Here is a 17,009-nt window from a genome sequence, read left to right as displayed (position 1 = left end):
AAAAAAAAAAAAAAAAAAAAAAAGCCAAACCTCAAAACTGCCTTCCGTCACATTGAAGTAATTTTTATTCTTCTATGTGTGGCTGGATGTCTAACTTCGCTATTAGATTTTTTAATGTACTTTATGTATATGAGTATTTGTCTGCATATATACCTGCACACCAGAAGATGGCATCAGACCGTTGTGTGCAGCCATGTGGGTGCTGGGAATTGAACTCAGAGCCTTTGGAAGAGCAGTGAGTGCTCTTACCCATTGAGCCATCTCTCCAGTCCCAACCTTCACTATTACTGTAGCCTCCTGACCATCCTGCCTTGTCTTCCTTCCCATTATGCCTTTTTCCTCTTCCTTGTTTTAATTTTATAAGTGTGAATGTTTTTATCTGCATATATGTACGACATACATACCTGCTGTCTGTGGAGGCCCCAAGAGGGCACTGGATCCCCTGAAAATGGGATTACAGATGTAAACTGCCCTGTGGGTGCTGGGAATTGAACCTGAGTCCTGGAAGAACAGCCAGTGCTCTTAATTACTAAGCCAGCCCTCCATCTCTCCCAGAACTCTCTCTATGTAGCCAAGGATGACTTTGAACTTCTGATTTTCCTGACTTAACATCCTGAGTGCTAGGATTACAGGTGTGTGTCATCCATGCCTCCTGGTTCATGTGATACTTGAGGTCGAACCCCAGGGCCTCAGGTCACTAGGCAGGCACTTGATCCGCTCCACTCCTAGCTCCTGCTAACTCCTGTCTGCACTCAGATCCTCACCACGATGACTTGTACCTCAATGCCAGCAGCTTTCTGGCCCTCATCAATGGGGAAAGAGACCATCCCAATGCCACTGGTAAGACCCCCACTCCCACCTGTGTCCCCCTTTCTGTTCCTGCCTAACCCTGGCCTGACGCCCGTGGCTGACTCCATCTCTTCCTGTCTCTACAGCATGGCGGAAGAATTTCCTTCGTGTGGGCCGTCTGGTGCTGATTGGGGGTCCTGATGACGGAGTTATCACTCCCTGGCAATCTAGGTAATGTGCAATTATAGAGGCTGAACACTGGCTCTCCAGCCCCCACCAATCCTGAGCTCCCAAACCTGGCCCATTAGAGCCCGCTACAGCAGATGGTGTTTTTTTCTTTTTTCTTTTTCTTTTGTTTTTTTGAGACAGGGTTTCTCTGTGTAGCCCTGGCTGTCCTGGAATTCACTCTGTAGACCAGGCTGGTCTCAAACTCAGAGACCCGCCTGCCTCTGCCTCCCAAGTGCTGGGATTAAAGGCGTGCGCCACCACCGCCCGGCTGCAGATGTTCTTTTAGAAACAGATAGGTTCCCAGTGTGTGGCTTAGTCTTGACTGGTAGATCTCTTGCCTTTGTGTCCCACACCCATGTCTCCATCTTAATTCTGGCGGGGCTGGGGATCAAACCCAGGGACTTTCACATGCTAGGCAAGTGTTCTGCATACTTGACCCTTGTAGAAACTTTTAAGTCTGAGGCAAGAAGATCACTTGAGCCCAGGAGTTCAGTGTGGGTGTGGGCAAGACAATGAGATCGCGTCACTAAAACACACACAACGGATATATTTAATGCCAGCAGTATTTCATCCTGGCACTCAGTGGGCAGCGGCAGGTGTGTCTTAGCATGTCTGAGGCCCCACATTCAGTCACCAGGGCCACATCCCAGCACTCAGGATCTGAAGCCCAAGGTCACCCTTGGATTACCTAGTAAATATGAGGCTAGCCTGGGCTACATGAGGCCCAATCTCAAAAACCACACATTTTTATACACAACATTTATTTATTTGTTTGTTTGTTTACCTATCTTCTTGCTCAGGCCCTGCTCTCCATGCAGCAGATCCCATTCCAGATGGTTGTGAGCCACCATGTGGTTGCTGGGAATTTGAACTCAGGTCCTCTGGAAGAGCAGTCAGGGCTCTTAACCACTGCGACATCTCTCCAGCCCCTATACACAGCATTTATACACACATAATTTTGAAGTGATCATGGATTCTTTTCTTTTAAAGATTTATTATTATAAATGAGTACACAGAAGAGGGTATCAGATTTCATTACAGATAGTTGCTGGGATTTGAACTCAGGACCTTACCCACTGAGCCATCTCACCAGCTCCGTGATCACAGATTCTTAAGGAGATTTCAGAGATGGTTTATCAAGGTCCTGTGTATGCTCTGTGAGATTTTCCTAGAGGCAGCATTTTAGGTAACATTCTGGTATCAAAGTCAGACTGCGGAGTGAGATGGTGCACGCCTTTAATCCCAGCACTCAGGAGGCTGAGGCAAGTGGATCTCTGAGTTCAAGGCCAGCCTGGTCTACAGAGTGAGTTCCAGGACAGCCAGGGCTACACAGAGAAACCCTGTCTCAAAAAAACAAAAGAAAACAAAACAAAACCAACCAAACGAAAATCTCAAGAAGACCAAAGTCAGGACTCTGACATCCCTACAGGGTAAAGAGTGAGGTTCCGCCATTTTGTCCCATGCGGTCCTGATTCTCACCTGGCCTGTGAGCGTCTACCTCTGCCTCTTTCCTCAGGAAAGCCGATGGCTCTGCAGCACTGCACGCCTGTTTCTGGTGTGTCATGAGTTGATCTGGGAGCCTGACATTTACTCAACAAATATTTACTGAGCACTGTGCGCGCCCAGGTGCTGGTCTGGGCCCTTGGGAAGCAGCAGAAAAGAATGCTCCTAATGTCCTGTCCTTTGTGCGGGGGTGGGGGGGTGGGGGGGGTAGGAGGGTGGGGGGAGGAGGCAGTAGATCAGCAATACTGGTGGCCGGTGCGGTGAGCGTCTGGTGTAGTCCCTGGGGAGGGAAGTGGCTTGATGGAGCTGACACTTAGGCAAGCCTGAGGAAGTAAGGAAAGGCGTGTGCCATGGGAGCCCATCCCCATGAGGGTTGGGGAAGGCAGTGGAGGCAGCAGGGTGTGGTCACAATGAACCCTCATAGGCCAATGTCAGGCCCTCGAGCTGTTTTTTATTGTGACAAACTGTAGCTGAACATAGTCTGCACAACTTTAATCTCAGTACCTTTGAGGCAGAGGCAGAAGGATATTTCTGTCTGCAGTCAGCCTGGGCTACTAATTAGACTCTACTCAAAACTGAGCTGAGAGGGGGTAGCTTCAGAGTATTTGGCTAGCATGCTGAGTCTCAGGCTCGATTTTTTTGTTGTTTGCTTGCTTGCTTGCTTGTTTTTAGAGACAGGTTTTTTTCTGCATAGCCCAGGCTATCCTGGAAGTAGCTCTGTAGACAAGGCTGGCTTTGAACTCACTTTTGTGTGTGTGTGTGTGTTTCGAGACAGGGTTTCTCTGTGTAGCCCTGGCTGTCCTGGAACTCACTCTGTAGACCAGGCTGGCCTCGAACTCAGAAATCCACCTGCCTCTGCCTCCCAAGTACTGGGATTAAAGGCATGCACCACTGCCCCGCTCTTTTAGGATTTATTAGTTTTCAGTTTACATATATTGATTTACTTTGTGAGTATGCTCATGTACATATGCCTATCAACACATATGTGGGAAATCAGAGGCCAGCTAGCAAGTCCTGGTGTCTCCTTCCACTATGTGGGTCTGGGATTGAACTGTGGGATTTGTCAGGCTTGGCAACAGGCACCTTCACCTGCTGAGCCAGAAGATGGGGGCAGATCGCCTGGAGCTGGAGTTACAGGCAGCTGTGAGCACCACTCCCACCCCCACCCCCCACCAGCGTGGTATGGCAGTGGAATTTGGACCCTCTGAAAGAGCATTAGATGAGTCATCTCGCTAGCCCCTCCCTTAACTAATGTAGTTCTCTCAGACGCTCACTTGGGGGCGGTAATCACTGGCCATTTCAGGACACATGGGACCGGGATTCTCAGGCTTGCCGACACTTGCATTAGCCTCGGTAAGAGCAGGCTGTTTCTCTTCCCCTCCTCGAAGGGGGCACAGGAGGATGAGCATTAGCTTTAATTAAGATTTAGTTATTTTATGTATGAGTGCCCTATTTGCATGTGTCCTTGCATGCCAGAAGAGGGGGCATTGGATCCCATTATAGGTGATTGTGGAACAGCTAGTGCTCTTCCACTGCCGAGCCATCTCTCCAGCCCCGAGCATTAGTTTTATAGACAGAGCTGGAGTCCCAGCCAGCCTTTTCTGGCTGCTAACCCAGCTCTTCTGTTCCCTGCTATATCGTCTTGTTGTCCTGTCACTATTTCCCTGGTCGCTGGCTTTTTTTTTTTTTTTTTTTAATAAGGTCTCTTACATAGCCTCGACCATCCTGGAACTTGTTATATAGACCAGGCTAACCTTGAACTTACAGAGATCCACCTGCTTCTGCCTCCCCAGTGCCGAGGTTATAGACACTGGCCACCATTTGAGTCGTGTGTGTACGTGTGGATTTGTGCACGTGTGCGTGCAGGTGCCTTCGTAGGGAGAGCCACCATTGCTCTTACCTGCTGTCTCTCCAGCTCCCAAACTTAAGATGCTTGCTTTTTTAAAAAAAATTTCATTTATTCATTCATTTATTTATTTATTTACTTACTTATTTGAAACAGGGTCTCTCTGTGTAGCCCCGGCTGTCCTGGAACTCACTCTGTAGGCTAGGCTGGCTTTGAATTCAGAGATTCACCTACTTCTGCCTCCTGAATGCTGGGATTAAAGGTGTGCGCCACCACCGCCACCACCACCACCTGGCGATTATTTTATTTAAAATTTTATGTGCACAAGTGGTTTGCCTGCATGTGCATCTATGTACCACATGCATGCCTATATCCAGGGAAGCCACGGGATGGCATGGATGGCCTGCAACTGGGTCTACAAACGTGGGTGCTGTGATTGAGCCTGAGTCGCCTGGAGGAGCAGCCACACACTGTTAACCTCGGAACCAGTTCAGGCCTTAGATTCTATTTTTATCATTTGTTTATTTTGGCTTTTCGAGGCAGGGTTTCTTTGTGTAACAGAGTCCTGGCTGTCCTGGACTCACTTTGTAGACCAGGCTGTTCTCAAACTCTGCCTCCCAAGTGCTGGGATTAAAGGCGTGTGCCACCACACATGGGGCTTAACTTCTTTTAATTATGAATTGTTCTTAGCTTTTTGTTGTTTGAGGCAGGTCTGGCCTGGAGCTCACTATGGGTCACACTCTTCATACTTGGCCTTCAAGAGTGTCACCATGCCAGCTCCCCTTAAAGATTCTGAGTGTGCTCTATGCCGCCTGTCTCCCTGGGCTGTGAGTCTCTGTGGGGCACTAATGCCCATTTATTTTTTTGGTTCTCCTGATATCCTCTGTGCTCATGTCTTTGTAGCTTCTTTGGTTTCTATGATGCCAATGAGACAGTGTTGGAGATGGAGGAGCAGCCGGTAAGCCCCTTCCAAAACTTGCCTTCTCCCTCCCTTTGTCTCCACTCACTCTGGAGCTCTTTCTGCCTCTGATTCCTGAAGGGTCTGCATCATGGGGGGCTGGGGAGGGGAGGGAGAGGCTGGTCCGGACACCAGCAGTGTCTCACTCCTGGCTCTCTCTCTTCCATGTTTCCATGGCCCTGGTCCCACCTTGAAGGTATATCTTCGAGATTCTTTTGGGTTGAAGACTCTCCTGGCCCGGGGGGCCATCGTGAGATGTCCCATGGCTGGAATCTCTCACACCACCTGGCACTCCAACCGCACGCTCTACGATACTTGTATTGAGCCGTGGCTCTCCTGAAGATGTCCTCAGGGGTCTCCAGGAATTCCCCAGCCCAGAGATCAAGGGGTGGCCTTGGGAAGCAGATGCCAGGCTCTGGCATGCCTGTGACCTCCTTGTTGCTCCCACACTGCCCCACCCCCACCAGGGTTCCCTGAACACTCCTCCCCTCTGCTCCTCTGTGAATGACAGGTCCTGGTCCCCTACCTCATGTCCTCACTTGGGGACGTCTCCACGCTCTCTCCCTTTCTGCCATGGCTGAGGTTGGGAAGCAAGTGCCAGGTTTTTAACTGTGGCTTCACTGCTGCTGCTGCTGCTGTTGCTTCTCCGGGTCTGGCTGTACCGGAGGAGAACCCAGGCCCTGCCCACCTCAGGGGTCTTCTTCCAGGCCACTCAGGACATTTTTAGCTTCTGTTGTCCCTGTGTCTCCTCTTTTCTCAACGTCCCTGTGGCCAGCCTCCCCACCAAGAGGGGCACCCGTAAGAGGGGGTTCTGAGGCTCCCCTATGGGGACAGTTCCACTTTTGAAGTGTCAGTGTTGGGGAATATCTGTGGCCTGCAAGGCCCATCTCAGGTTTGGGGATCCCCCAGTCCCTATGATCAGTGTTGGGGTATCCCCTGGGAGCCTAGGTTCTTTGAGGCCCCAGCCCCTCTTTTAACTACCCTTGAGCGGGTGGTCCCTGTATTTATAGAAATAAAAGTTCCATTTCCTCAGTGTGGCTTGGCTTATTCCCAGGTGACGGGGACCTGGGCTCCGCCTGAGAGGATGGGGGATGGAGAGCCTGGGGCTGGATGCCCGGATGCTCGGACTGGGGTGGAGAGCCCGTGGTTTTCCCTTCCTCTCAATGCCCATTCTGTGTGGGTTCCTGCCTCTGTGGGTTCTTTCCTGCTGAGGACAATTCTCTCCCTGTCCCAGCCTAAGGTTAGGGGGCTAAGCTCCAGGCTCTGCCAGTTTGGGCCTCAGCCTCATGGGTAAGGTTGGCCTGCCACCCCCAGACTAGACGAGGGGGCAGAGGGTCAGGGTGGACATGTGTCATCCCCCTTGACCTTTGGAGGCCAGGACTGGGTGAGGGGCTGTACAGTGAGTCTCCCTTGCCTGGGACGAGGAATTTAGGCTGAGACAATAGGGCCCTGTCTGTTCTGGCTTGTCCCTCAGCCCCCAACAAATGCCATGGAGAGATGGAGACAGTTTTCCCCTTGGCGCCTTGGGCTGCCCCTGCCCTTCTGTGACGGCCGCTTTCTTTCCTCAGCTGATCTGGCCTACTTGGCCATGACCTGCTCTTGCTTTGTCTCCCGCCCTCTCTCCCTGTCCTCACGTTATCCCACAGACTCTTAGGCTGAAGGGGGTGGGGGAGTGGTTGCTATTTGAGCCGGAAACTTCTGATTTGGGATCCATAATGTGGGGGCCTCCGAAAGCTGCGGAGATCCTGCCCGAGCGGCACTTGACTGCAGAGGAGGTGAGGAAGGCAGGGTGTATTGAGCCTGAGTCTGAGGAGCTAGTGAGAGGGAGGCTGCTGTGTGGTACAGCCCCTTTGCATCTTCTCAGCCTGGGAGGCCCACCCACCAGTGTAAGCTGCTGCTGCCGGAGCTGCTGCAGCTGCAGTCCAGGAAAACAGGTAGGAAGAGGAGAAGTGGGGAGGTAGGGAGGGGAAGTCAGCTTCCGGTGCGGTGCGGACCAGTGAGGGGGAGGGCTTCTGAGAGAGAGATGTGTTCAGGATGCTTGGGTTGGGGTGTAAGGGGTGTACATTTGTGAAGGCAGTGCGCAAGGGATGTGCAGGAAGGCTGGCCATGAGCACTGAGAGTGGATTAGTGTGAACCTGGCTGAGGATGGTGGGACCGTGACTTGATACTGGCTGGGCATGTTGGTTAGGTGTGCAGGCCACTGCAGACCATGTGAGTGGCCTCAGAAAAGTCAATGTCCTGACCTCAGATTGCTTCAGGAGGGCCTCGCCTAGGGAGCCAAGGAGAAAGGAAGAGCTCGATAATCGCTTGCCTGCAGCCCTCAAGTGAGAGAGCTATGGGGCCCTGGGCTGAAACGTGCATTTTCCTACGAGGACTCTCATTCCTCCTGGTACTGATAGGTGAAGGGGCCAAAGGAGGATCTTTCAAAGAAAGGTGACAACCAATGGGGAGGGCCGCAGGGGAGGTCTTTGCTGGGACTGGGTTTGGCATGGGGCAGAAGACAATTGAAAGTTCAGAATGAAGGCGAGAGAGATGCAGGGGTGGATGGAAGTGCCTGGTCTCGGCCGTGTGAGGTGCTGAGGGTCGTACACTCCCCGTCTTCCACCTCCTCCCCTGCGTGCCTGCAGTTTGGGAGTGTGCTCCAAGCAGACGCTGCTAGTTCCGCTCCGTTACAATGAGTCCTACAGTCAACCGGTGTACAAACCCTACCTGACCCTGTGTGCTGGAAGGCGCATATGTAGCACCTACAGGTGAGAGGTGAAGCCCTTGGGCTGCCAGGTCTCTCAAAGGGATCCCAAGAGCCAAGCCCAGGATGGGTACCTAGAATTCTGAGCCTGCTTCTGTGTTCTAGGACCACGTACCGCGTGGCCTGGCGGGAGGTGAGGCGGGACGTACAGCAGACACACGTGGTGTGCTGCCAGGGCTGGAAGAAGCCACACCCAGGAGCTCTCACCTGTGAAGGTGAGGCTGGGGCTTTAGGCTGTGGGAGGTATGATGGGGAGCTGGCCCTGTGTCTGGGTCTTTACTCTCTTCTCAAATGTACCCCAGCCATTTGCTCCAAGTCTTGTCTTAATGGAGGTGTCTGCACCGGACCAGACCAGTGCGAGTGCGCCCCAGGCTGGGGAGGGAAGCATTGCCACGTGGGTAAGCAGGATGGTCCCCCCCACCACCACACACACCGCCACTGTGCACACGCACACATATACACACACATGGGCAATGGGGGTGGGTGCTGGGACCGAGATCGCTCTGCCCTGGCATCCTGCCCCCTTCAGCTCTCTCCTCTTTCTGGTAACTAGATGTTGATGAGTGCAGGGCCAGCTTTACCCTCTGCTCTCACGGCTGTCTCAACACACTGGGCAGCTTCAAGTGCAGCTGTCCGCACCCCCTGGTGCTGGGTCCCGATGGACGAACCTGTGCAGGGGGGCCTCCGGAGTCCTCGACAAGTGCCAGCGTCCTCAGTGTGGCCGGTGCGTGTGGGACACATGTGGGGTGGGCCTGGTCTGTGCAGCGGGGGGAGGCCACCCTCCGTTTCTCCTTTGTCCTAGTTAGGGAAGCAGGCAGCGAGGAGGAGGAGGAGGAGGAGGAGGAGGAGGAGGAGCGAGCCCTGAGGTGGGAGGTTGCAGAGCTCCGTGGACGTCTGGAGAGGCTGGAGCAGGTGAGCAGCTGGGAGAGGCATGGTTGCCAGTGTTCCCGGGGCCTTGCCAGCATCCTAAGGTACCACTTTCCTTTGTAGTGGGCCACACAGGCTGGGGCCTGGGTTCGAGCGGTGCTGCCCATACCACCTGAAGAGCTGCGGCCTGAACAGGTGGCTGAGCTCTGGGGCCGGGGTGACAGGATCGAGTCCCTCAGTGACCAGGTGCTGCTACTGGAGGAGAGGCTGGGTGCCTGTGAGTCTCCTGCCTCAAGTCAGCACTCACTCCTGAAGCCCTCCTGCGCTGTCCCGGTCCCCAGGCCACTTGTGTATTGTTGGGTGACTGGTGGGGCCCTCCTTTCTGGCCAGGGAACCCCTCCAGACCTCAGCCACTTTGGCTCTTTGCTATTAACCAGGTGCCTGTGAGGACAACAGCCTGGGCCCAAGCCTGCGTGGATGAGGAATGCCCGCAGCGGCTCCGCCGGCTAACCTGGGATCAGCTGGGGTCCCTAACTTACGCAGCAGCTCTGCCGGCTAACCTGGGGTCAGGAGATCTGGTTATTACCCACTGAGGTGCGACAGGCCAGAGAACCCCATGTCTCTCTTTCTCTTTATTTTCAGTTGCTTGCTGTTATCCAGATAATAAAAACCAACCACACAAAACTGGATCCCACCTGGTCCTTCTTCCCCCAGCCTACCTCCTGGGTTTTAGGAATGGGTCTAGAGTGGGAGGCAGGGGTGGCCAATGCTACTGGGAGGAAATGAAAATTGGCTCAGAGAGGGAGGTACCTCAAAAAAAAAAAAAAAAGAAAAAGAAAAAAAGAAAAGAAAAAAAAATAAATTAAGCGTCCTCCTCTCCCTCTCACCAGGGTCAGGTTCTTCTCCCTAAGGCCTCAGGGAGCAGAGAGCAGCTTCTGGAGTCTGCTTCTCCAGAATTGGGTTAGATGGTGCTGGGGCAGGGGGGAGCGTGGGGGAAGCAGAAATTGGCATCTGGAGTGTGCTCAGCCCCTGGCATGGGCAGGGATGAGGCCTCTGAGTCACAAGAGCCAGCCCCATGGAGGGTGAAGGTGCTGAGGCGGGCGGGCGGTCAGTCCTCAGGTGAGCCTGTGAGGAGTGTCAGGTTCAGCTTCCAGCCGCAGGAGGAGGAGTCCTCACTAGTCAGTCTGTGGACTCGGGGTGAAGGATGGATTGTCCCACAGAACAGATGAGTCCATTGTCCGGTGTAGGGCGGAGAGGGAGAGAAGGCCACAAAGAGACCACTGGGGAAGGATGGGATGGAATGTCTCCCACCCTGTATCGGATGAGCCACTTGAGATGAGGGGGAGCAACTGTCCCACAAGACAAGATGGCAGGTGGGGCCTGGAGTGGAGGCTGCACCCACGCAGGAGAGTCCATGGGTGGGGCAGGGAAGGAACGCGGAGTGACATTCACTTCAGAAGTTGAGGATTCCAAAAGGACAGTAGGAGTGGGGACCCGGGAAGAGAGCCTGGTCCTGCCTCAGGCCCGGGGTTGGAGGTTCAGGGAGGAGGAAGGGGAGAAGAGTGGAGCTCAGAGCCGGGCCTCGCCCGCTCCCCCAGGCTTCTTCACACAGTCGCCGCCACCCAGGCCGTCAGTGGAGATCTCCCGGAAGATGGTGAGCATGGAGTGTCGGACTCTGTCTGCCAGGGCTGGGACATCATCTGGTGTCAACCCTTCTGTGGGCACTGGGGGCAGCACCCGCACCTGACATCTTCCTGGCGGGACAAGGAACGGCATCGTCTGTGACGAGATCTTGGATCTCGGCCAACTGTAGGGCAATCCCACTACTACGCCTTCCCTCCACCTTCCCTGTCCAGGCCTCTGCCCAGGCCTCTGCCCAGGCCTCTGTCTATACTGCAGTGAGGCCAGTGTTCAGAACTGTCAGCAGTCCAGCTCCACACACCCTCCCAGACCGGAAGAGTCTCTTGGAGAGACTGGCACCACCTGGCTCGTCCAGAGGGTACTTAAGACCCCTAACCTCAGGGCCGTCCCAGTCTCCCAGGAACATCCTGGCTACACCGTGCCCAGAGGCGTCAATCCTGAAGAACTCACTCACCCGAGGTGAAGCGTCGTTCCTTTTTGGAGTAGAAGTCTTGATAGGAGGACATGACGATGGGGATGATGGGGACCTGGGAGGAGGCAAGCAGTGAGGACACATGCCCCGGGCAGGAAAGAGTGGGTCTGGGTGTGGACGGGCGGGCGGGCAGGTGCTGGAATCACCTGGGCCTGTACTGCAAGGTGGAAGGCGCCTCGTTTGAAGGGCAGCATGGAGCCATTGTGGTTTCTTGTTCCTTCTGGAAAAACCCAGACTCTCACCTGCGGGGGAGGCCATGAACACATAAGGAAGGTCAACAGCTGTCACTGTTGTGATAAGGACACGGCACTGACTCTTGTGGTCTGTGGCCATTCACTCTCTAGTCCCCAAGTCCCCATCTGAGGAAGACTCACATCCTGGGTGAGCAGGGTCTGGGCCACCTCGGACATGACACTGATGGCGTCCCCTGTGCGCTTCCTGTCAATGAAGATGACTCCTGCCAGCCAGCAGGCCAGCCCGACAGAGCCAGCCCAGAGTAGCTCACGCTTGGCAATGGGCACACAGCGATCTGGCAGTATCTCCATCATTCCTTGGCAGGGGTGGGGTGGGGGATGGATCAGGGCATGAGCAGCACAGCCACCCACCCACCCCAGGGCACCACCCCCACACACTGAAGAGTGGGCTGGGAAAGGCCTGGGAAAGAAGCTGACACAGGAATGTGCACATGCCGAGGGCAGACCCACCCCAGGGGAAGGAGGCCCGAGGAGGGGTGACCCACCCCAGGGGAAGGAGGCCTGAGGACAGGTGACACCCAAGAGGAGGGGAGAGCAGGTGTGGGAGGGGCCAGAAGAGAAGGCTCTGCTAGAGGAGCCCCCCCGCCCCCCCATGGGGCCTCACCAATCAGGTCGAGGGAACTCTGGTGGTTGGAGACAGCAACATAGGGCTGCGTGGGAGGGAAGTGGTGAGCCCCTCGCACCTCCACTCGGATCCCATACAGGTATTTGATGTGGAGCAGCAGCAGACGCAAGATCCTGTGGGGTCACGGCAAGGAAGCCCAGTGGGATCCACTGACGCCCATGTGTCCATCTCTGTGCCCCTATCTACTCCTCACATTCTGGCCACCTCTGCGTCCTCTCCCCGATCCTTTCCTTTGGGTTTGTGTCTGGGTTCTTCTCCCCTGCAAATCTTCTGCTCCCTTCTCCGTCTTGGGCCCCCTCATGACCCACCACTTCTCGCCCCTTCTCTTACTTCATGTTCTCGACATTGCGTCCTCGCACAACACACACAGGGATTGCGACCATAGCCAGGAAGAGGATCCAGCTGTTATAGAAGGCCATCTTGAAGAAATACTTGGCACTGGAGCTGCAGAACCACAGGGTGGACAGCAGGAGGAGCAGCAGCAGCAGCAGTGCCGTCCAGGCCCCGGGCCACAGCTCCATTCTGGTCACCTGTGGATGGGAGGAGCCAGGTTAACCAGGCACAGTGGGCAAAGCTGAAAGATGTTCCAAGGACCCAGAATGGGGAGGAACACAGTCAGACAGCTCTTCTCAGGGGCTCCAGGACTCTAGATGCAGACAGACAAGAGCCCCAAACGCACGCAGTCTCAGGTGAGTAAATGGGAGCAGTGAGCGAGCGACGCTGGCGGCGAACACAGTGGCTGGGAAGCATGGTGGTTTTTGAGGCAAAGTTTCATTCCAACTCAAGCTGACCTGGAACTCTGTAGCCCGTGCTGGGCTCTAACTCATAGTGACCGACACTCCTCTGTCTCCTACATTCTGAGGGGACAGGCAGCGGCACCACGACCTGCTCTGGACAGGTAGTCTTTACATGTACTGTTCACTTCCAATGGAGAGGGACTGAGATTGTTAAATACACACCAGACTTTTGAGGACTCTGGGTGAAAAACAGACATGTTAACCATTCCATTGATACTCGCCCCACCTCCCAGTGCGGGGGCACTGCGCATGCAAGGTTCTACCACCTTTGCTTAAAGATACTAACAAAATGAACTTCACTATTTCTCTTTGCCTTTTATAATATGGTTATCAAAAGTTTAAAACTAAAGGGCAGCTCCATTTGATGTCTGGTGGACAGCGCTGGTCTATGCTAAATTCTACGTATGGTACACATAGTTGTTTACAATCAGCACCATTGGTTTCACAAGCTCTAGAGAAGAGCTTGACTTCAGGTCACCGGGTTCTTCGGCAACAGCTTCTAGGTTAAACCTAATGATCCTGTGCTCCCGAATCCTATACGCTGTCACTGCATGGACATGCACACACACACATCACACATGAAAACAGTGCCTGACAAATGCTGTGGTTCAAGTGGCAAGAACAGAGGCTCATGTCACAGATACAAAAATCTCAGCATGCAAAGGCTGACGCTAATTCACACACAAACACACATTTGCTATCAAGCCTGGTGATAGATACTGTACATTCACGTCTAGAGAACTCTCTTCTCCCCAGGTGGAGACTTTTGTGCCCCTACACCCAACATACCAATGTGCTTCCACAGACAGGCAAACACACCCAACCTTTCCGTCTCTCCTAGCCTCAAGGAGGCAATGAGGGCAGGCAGGTTGTGTGAGAGGCCACATCAAGGAAGCAGTAAAAGGAACTTTTAATGCCTGGCAGGACGGGATGCTGGAGAGGGTGCAGAACCTGCCTTCTGGCCCTTGGCCTTCCTCCTCCTCCCCTCTGCCCCACTGCTGGAGGCAGGCTCGCAGGTGGTAAAAAGGCACTTCTATATCTGTCTCTCTGTGTAGGCCAAAGGCTCTTCCTTCCTTTCAGAGGAAGGCCCGCCCCCATTCTTACCCCTCAGAACTCCAAACGGTGGGCTTTTTAACTGCTCTGTCCAGCATCCTCCATCCCTGGGCTGTACACTGCTTTTGGTCAGTGTGCCCTCTACCCCTCCTTACATGGCTGCCAGAGATGCTTGGCAAAATTGACTTGCGCTTCTCTGACCCCCATCTCCAAAATGATTTACTTCACGTCCCCAGATTTACCACAAGACCTCCATGCTTCTGTCCTCCCACTACACTGCTTTCTCTGGCTGGCAGGCCCTGCCTCCTCTTGCTTCACCAAACCCAGCGCCACTTTCCCAATGTCTTTTGGAACCTGGACAGGCCCATGTTTTCATTACAAATTTTCTCGGTTGCCCTGCATATCCCCAGACTGTTCATGAACGATGCTCCTGCCTGCACCTCCTGAGTGTGGGACTAAAGGTGTGTCACCACGCTGGCATGATCAGTGATTGTCAAGGTGTAGAAATATGAACTTGTGTGCCTCACCCACACATCCTGAGCCCCGGCACCAGGCCAACCTGTGTGTTAATGTGCCTTCCAGGTAAGTGCCACGCTTGCTGGCCTTGCCAACTACTGATGGTGATAACAAGCTTTGGGTAAATGCTCACTGGTTTTTTTCTGTCCAGCTTCCTCCAGACTGTACGAGACTGAATTCGGCCCAGGGATTTTTGTCTTATTTTCAGTGCCCAGACAGAAGCAGGTACAAAGGGTGCTCAGCAAACCTTGGTGAAGGGATTATTTGGCCATAGACACGACCATACTTGTCCAGCTAATGCTAGGCAGAATGGCTCGTCTCTGCTTCCTCTCACTTAGCTTGTGCAGTGCAGAGACTCTCAGTGCTAGGCAAGGGCTCTGATCGTCATCGGTGGCTACCTTCTTTAGGTATATTAATTAAGAAAAGTCACCTCCCCCGTCCCAAATACTGACAACAAGCCTTAGAGCGACCCACTGTAAATAGACAGGGCCACAGGGAAGCCACATCATGAAGGTGCCATCTCATACAATATGCACGACGGGACTGACTGACACGCCACCAAGCGTCATCAAATGTGCCAACCCTGCAAAGACTGGGGCACAGGCAGTGGTCTACCCATGAATACGGGCACTGGGGGCTCGCCAGAGGACAGACTTGCATTAAGTTGTGACCCAGACTATAGATACAGCCCTCAGAGAGAAGCAAGCGGAGAAAAGCAGGTGTGAAGGGACAGGTGGGGTGGTCAGCAAAGTAGAGCAAAGGAAAGATGGCCCTTTGGGACACGGGTGTTGTGACATGCATGTAAGGAATACCAAGCTAAATGTCAAGCTCAAGGACAGTGTAAGGTTATGTGAAATTGCCAAGGCGGGATGGGGGATAAAAAGGAAAAGAAAAGGCATCCTTAGCTGGACATGGTGGCGTATGCTCTTAATCCCAGAACTCAGGAGGCAGAGAGAGGTGAGCTTGAGGCTAGCCAGGACTCCATGCAGAGACTCTGTCTCAAAGCAACAACAACAAAAAAATACTTTGCGGAATCAACAATACTTGTGCAATACTTGGTCTGATGAAGGGATTGTCTTTAGACAGAAATGCCTGAAGACCCATAAACACATTGGAATCCCATATGCGTTAATGAGCATAAAATCAATCACACTGACAACGAATTTACAAAATAAATGGCAGGTGCAACCAGTACACGCTACGGTTGTGCCCCAGCGACGTGTCCTCACACCACGAGGCATGCAGATCTGTGGTGAGAACCACGTCGAGTAAAACTGGCTACTGTGGTCACCATAGGGCTAAAAAGCCAGCTGAATCGCACAGGAAGGAGAACCCTGCACTCTCTGGAACTGAACACCTGTGAGGCCAAGGGACATGGAGGCTGGGAGTCAATCAGGAGGACATAACGAGTGTAGGCAACACGGAGACACCCAACAGGTGAGACATGCCAAGTCCTCACATAAATCTGACACTGGAGCACGTCGAAAAAACTGAACTTGAGGCATGGGCGTGAAGCAGGAGAGCCATTCTGATGGGAATTTAAACGTCATTCTCTCTCCAGCCCATGAGGGGAGAGCCAAGGGCTGCATTCAACCCTCCCACAGGACACTCGTGTGTTAGTAAGGGTCTCGCCCGGTGTGGAAGGCCGCTTCGAAATAAGTGCTTCTGTGCCTAGAGGTTAACGGTGCCCGACAGCATTCCTAGGAAGCAGTCCTGGCCTTCTCACCGCCACCCAGAAGTCATGTGGGGCCAAAACGCAGCCGAAGGGCTGGGGAACCTGAAGGGACTCCCCTCTCCAGACTCGTTCCCTGGTCCACACCCCCGTCCCGAATTCGGAGTTACCACCCCTCCTCTCGCCCGCCTCTTGACTCTGAGCGAGCCCTCCAGCTCGGAGCCAGTCCCCAGCCCTCGTCGCTCCCATTCTTCCGCTCAGGCCCCTCTCCCCAGCAACCCTGTCCCCAGCCGGCCCTCCCGGCCCCGTCGCTCTCCCCAGCCCCGTCCCTCTCGGCCCCGTCCTCCCACTGCCTCCCACCCCCTTCCCGCCCACACCTCAATGGGGCGGGGAGCCTGGGGGACGGGCCCCCTCCCCAGCCAGGCTGCGGCAGCGGTGGTGGCGGCTGGCTGTCTATCTGTCTCGGTGTCGGTGCCAAGGGGGCGACAGGATTTGGGGATGTCCTAGCCCCGGCCGATGGAGGGGTGGTGGGAGTGGGAAGCTGGGCCCATATCGGTAGGAACGGTGGGGGGGCCGTACCCCCGACACCCTCCCTCCCTCCCTGCCGGCTCTCTGAGGGCCGGGGCTACTGCCGCCGCTATCTTCCCCCACCCCTCCCAGCGCCTGCTGACTTCCGGGGCTGGCCAGGAAGTGGGGGCTATGACGGGCAGCGGGCCCGGCCAATCGCCTCTCCAGAGACCCGCATCCCCCTCCCCACGCCGGCCCGGCCTCTCGCTGGCCCCGCCCCGGGGAGCTCAGTGGCGCTCGCGGCCTCGGTCGGCTACGTCGCTCGGTCCCCCGGCTTCGGCTCCTGTGACCCTGGCTCCCTCCCTGCTCTGCGCCTCGGCGTCCTCTCGCTCCGCTCACATGCTCCCTGACCCCGTTGCCTTTCTTTGAACCCCAGCGCTACGGGACTCGAGGATTCCCAAACACTGCCGCCCCCCTCCCCAGCCCACCCCACCGCCTTTCCTGTCCCCCATTCAATCACAAACGTTTATGAAGT

At 54.5% G+C, this 17,009-nt stretch overlaps 3 protein-coding genes across 13 annotated transcripts in view; 2 read left to right on the top strand and 1 right to left on the bottom strand.

The window, feature by feature from the left end:
- Ppt2 (palmitoyl-protein thioesterase 2) overlaps positions 1-6,356 on the top strand; it is a 21,962-nt gene extending 15,606 nt beyond the window's left edge. For 5 of the 6 annotated variants that reach the window (XM_031348405.1, XM_031348406.1, XM_031348409.1 and 2 more), the window contains 4 exons: positions 757-840; positions 936-1,020; positions 5,270-5,324; positions 5,521-6,356. In XM_031348405.1, the coding sequence (XP_031204265.1) occupies positions 757-840; positions 936-1,020; positions 5,270-5,324; positions 5,521-5,664 (368 nt within the window). In that variant the 3' untranslated portion in view covers positions 5,665-6,356. The remainder of the gene's footprint in view (positions 1-756; positions 841-935; positions 1,021-5,269; positions 5,325-5,520) is intronic. The other variant, XM_031348410.1, reaches the window with a different exon arrangement.
- Positions 6,357-6,586: 230 nt separating this feature from the next.
- Positions 6,587-9,616, top strand: Egfl8 (EGF like domain multiple 8). 4 transcript variants are annotated; one of them, XM_031348395.1, is made up of 9 exons: positions 6,587-6,614; positions 7,189-7,258; positions 7,573-7,757; positions 7,952-8,074; positions 8,176-8,285; positions 8,373-8,468; positions 8,624-8,794; positions 8,873-8,982; positions 9,061-9,616. In XM_031348395.1, exons 3-9 carry the CDS (start codon positions 7,660-7,662, stop codon positions 9,382-9,384), a joined length of 1,032 nt encoding a protein of 343 aa, XP_031204255.1. In that variant the 5' UTR covers positions 6,587-6,614; positions 7,189-7,258; positions 7,573-7,659; the 3' UTR covers positions 9,385-9,616. The 4 variants fall into 4 exon arrangements, with proteins under 4 accessions (XP_031204255.1, XP_031204254.1, XP_031204253.1 ...); XM_031348394.1 differs by lacking the exon at positions 6,587-6,614 and having other exon boundaries at positions 6,682-7,258; positions 9,061-9,214; positions 9,375-9,616; XM_031348396.1 differs by lacking the exon at positions 6,587-6,614 and adding an exon at positions 7,068-7,099.
- Positions 9,557-17,009, bottom strand: part of Agpat1 (1-acylglycerol-3-phosphate O-acyltransferase 1) — an 8,642-nt gene continuing 1,189 nt past the window's right edge. Inside the window, exons 1-7 of one of the 3 annotated variants that reach the window (XM_031348411.1) lie at positions 16,345-16,666; positions 12,260-12,459; positions 11,909-12,042; positions 11,425-11,600; positions 11,197-11,292; positions 11,033-11,105; positions 9,557-10,691 (exon numbers count right to left, since the gene is read on the bottom strand). In XM_031348411.1, coding sequence (XP_031204271.1) covers positions 10,507-10,691; positions 11,033-11,105; positions 11,197-11,292; positions 11,425-11,600; positions 11,909-12,042; positions 12,260-12,450 — 855 coding nt within the window. In that variant the 5' untranslated portion in view covers positions 12,451-12,459; positions 16,345-16,666 and the 3' untranslated portion in view covers positions 9,557-10,506. Of the gene's footprint in view, positions 10,692-11,032; positions 11,106-11,196; positions 11,293-11,424; positions 11,601-11,908; positions 12,043-12,259; positions 12,460-16,344; positions 16,671-17,009 lie in introns of those variants that run through there. The other 2 variants (XM_031348413.1, XM_031348412.1) reach the window with 2 other exon arrangements.

The sequence above is a fragment of the Mastomys coucha genome, unplaced genomic scaffold (genome assembly GCF_008632895.1).
Source record: "Mastomys coucha isolate ucsf_1 unplaced genomic scaffold, UCSF_Mcou_1 pScaffold3, whole genome shotgun sequence".
NCBI lineage: Eukaryota > Metazoa > Chordata > Mammalia > Rodentia > Muridae > Mastomys > Mastomys coucha.
The sequence above is the reverse complement of the archived record's forward strand: the minus strand, read 5'-3'. Positions and strand labels throughout refer to the sequence as shown.